General features: G+C 42.7%; 1 protein-coding gene across 1 annotated transcript; it reads left to right on the top strand.

Annotated features, from left to right (window-relative positions):
* Positions 1-1,269: 1,269 nt before the first annotated feature.
* SARC_14155 (hypothetical protein) lies at positions 1,270-2,628 on the top strand (the record flags this gene model as incomplete). Its single annotated transcript, XM_014291712.1, has 1 exon — positions 1,270-2,628. A coding segment is annotated over exon 1 (584 nt), but the record flags the coding sequence as incomplete, so codon positions are not given.

Below are 2,628 nucleotides of genomic sequence, written 5' to 3'. Positions count from 1 at the left end.
CAAAATCCACATCTACCAATATACATACAACAGCATATACTTATACTTATTATTTACTCACCGTTATACGTTGTATCTTGCCGGTCGCCGTAAGCGCTGATCCGCTGCTATTTTCTCGTCCTAGTGTATACTCGCCCACCGTTAGTGCTGATCCGTTGCTTTTGTTTCTCCTTAGTGTGTACTCTATTGTATACGGCCGGTGTAAGTGCTAATCCCCTGCTGTCTACTCTCCCGAGTGTATACTCTATTCTATACGAAAATATGGCTGTAACACAAATATAAAGCAATATATATATATATTAGTAGAGTTTTACTATGCCCTATTTAAATATATAACTCGCCGTCAAAACCAAATTTGGACCAAATTCAGGACTATTACTGATCGAGCCTGAGAAGTATTTAGTGAGAACTTTGAATGATTTGAAAACTTGGCGGTCAACAGAGGGCCGGCGGGTAGGGGCCACGGTAGGGCCCTGACTTCTCAACGGCCAATCAGCAACAGGACCTGAGTCTGCACTCTGCTAAGGTCCTAACAGGGGCATATTTAATTACACTAACCCAAAATTTAAATCCAGCTATAAAAATCCGAAACTATAAATATAATCTTCTCGAGTGGTTTAATTTAAAACTGTATTCAGCTTGACATTTTGAAATTTTGCAATTTTGGTTGGCCAAGGTGGTGACCCAGATTTCTGGGGCACGAAAATCGAAATATTAGATATAGTGATTTGGCCGATTTTTATTATTATTGCAGTTTTGGAGAGCTCACCAAAAGCCGAGTGCCCTGGGGGTTTAAAAACTAAAAAATTAAAATGGTTCATAGCCTTCAAAATTATACAAATGGTTGGTTCAAAAGTTATACGTGTTTGAAAATCGACCGGAAGACCCCGGTTCCTTCTTTGTGTGCACCATAGTCTTATAAAGTCGGGACTCGGGCGTCAGGACCAGGACTCGGGCATCAGGACTCTTGTAGAGGTACCAGTTACCACTCTATCCGTGTGGCAGCGGACTGGCGCTCCACTCTCGGGCCTCGGGCCTCGAGCCTCAGCCCTCAGCCCTCAGGCCCTCAGCCGACCGCCAGACTCTGTCCTTCTCCAAGAAACCGTGTGAAATTACGAGCAGTATTATTTCGGCACGAGTCTATATAGTGTTATATGTCTATCTTCACCAGGCTTTTCCCGAAACCACCAATTAAGAATGAGACATTATTTGACTATGTGACTATGTGTATAAATATGTATTGTGAACGAAGTCTGGCTGCGGGTACATATTTACATATTTACTCCGTAAACATAGGACATAGGTACATACAGCGGGGGTTTTTTATGTAATTTAAAAAAGAAAAAGAAAAAAGAAATACAATATGAAAATATATTCATACGTAAGTACTAAATACAGGTACAGTCTACTTACAAGTTGGCATCAGTACTGACGAAGTATTTACATACATCTGCTGCGTATCCCAAAGGTTACTTTTCATAAGATCCGCTCCATATAAATATAACTGGCATATTGCAGTTCGAACAAAACCAGCACTGTATGTATAGTGCGAAATATTCTTCAAAACTCATTGTACTGACTACGACCTCAAGTAAGAAACAGACTCTTACTGTTGAATTGAAGCATCCCCGAATAAACCACACTCGTAGAGAAAAGAACTCTTGTAAGATTTCATCTAGGTTCTTAGTAGCACGGGTTGTCTCAAACACAATTTTCAATCTTCATTTACATATATACGTGCTCTTTATGATGATTAGTGACGAAGGCGAAGATGCGAACGCCCCCGTGTGTGTGTTCAAGAAACGAAGAGGGAATAAGAGTGCTAGTAGATGCCGTATTGGTTCGGGGAAAAGAACTACTATTAAGAACAGTCGAAACAGTGGCAGTGATGCCGATGATGCGTCTGACTCGCAGGATAGCAGCTCATACAGTGGGAAGGGAAATATCGTGAGAGTGGATCGGAAACGTGTGCGACTGAATGTTTCTGGCACGAATAGGAACAATACACGGCGTGTGAAACGTGGTGGAACAGCTCGGAGCGACAATGCAGATAATCAAAAATTCTGGCTCGGAGGAGGATGGGGATAAGGGTGGTATGGGGTCTATTGATATGGTGACTGGGGATAGTGTCGTGGGATTTGCGAGAGCCTCCCGAGGTGATATGAACAAGGATACACATGCAACGAGTGCAAATGTAATAGATGGTAGAGAAGACGGGGAACGCAAGGAAGTGAATGGGAATATACAAGCGCGTGTGCCAGGTAGTAGAGGTGCTAATGTTTCAAGTTTTATCAAGCCTGGACCCCAGAAAGCTTCCGCCAACATCCGTGTGACTTCTAGATTTGATTACCAACCGGATGTATGCAAGGACTACAAGGAAACGGGATATTGTGGCTTTGGCGATACTTGTAAATTCATGCACGATAGAGGCGACTATAAAACGGGGTGGCAACTAGATAGGGAATGGGATAGCGGTACATACGGTAAGAAGCAGACTGATAACCAAAGTAGTGATGAAGCAGAGGAAGAAATCCCCTTTGCTTGCTACATTTGTAGGGAAGAGTTCACTAATCCGGTGGTGACCCGGTGTGAGCACTACTTCTGTATGAAGTGTGCGCTTGAACACTA

Source organism: Sphaeroforma arctica, assembly GCF_001186125.1.
Source record: "Sphaeroforma arctica JP610 unplaced genomic scaffold supercont1.4229, whole genome shotgun sequence".
In the NCBI taxonomy this organism is placed as follows: Eukaryota; class Ichthyosporea; order Ichthyophonida; genus Sphaeroforma; species Sphaeroforma arctica.
This window is presented reverse-complemented; position numbering and strand designations above follow the sequence as displayed.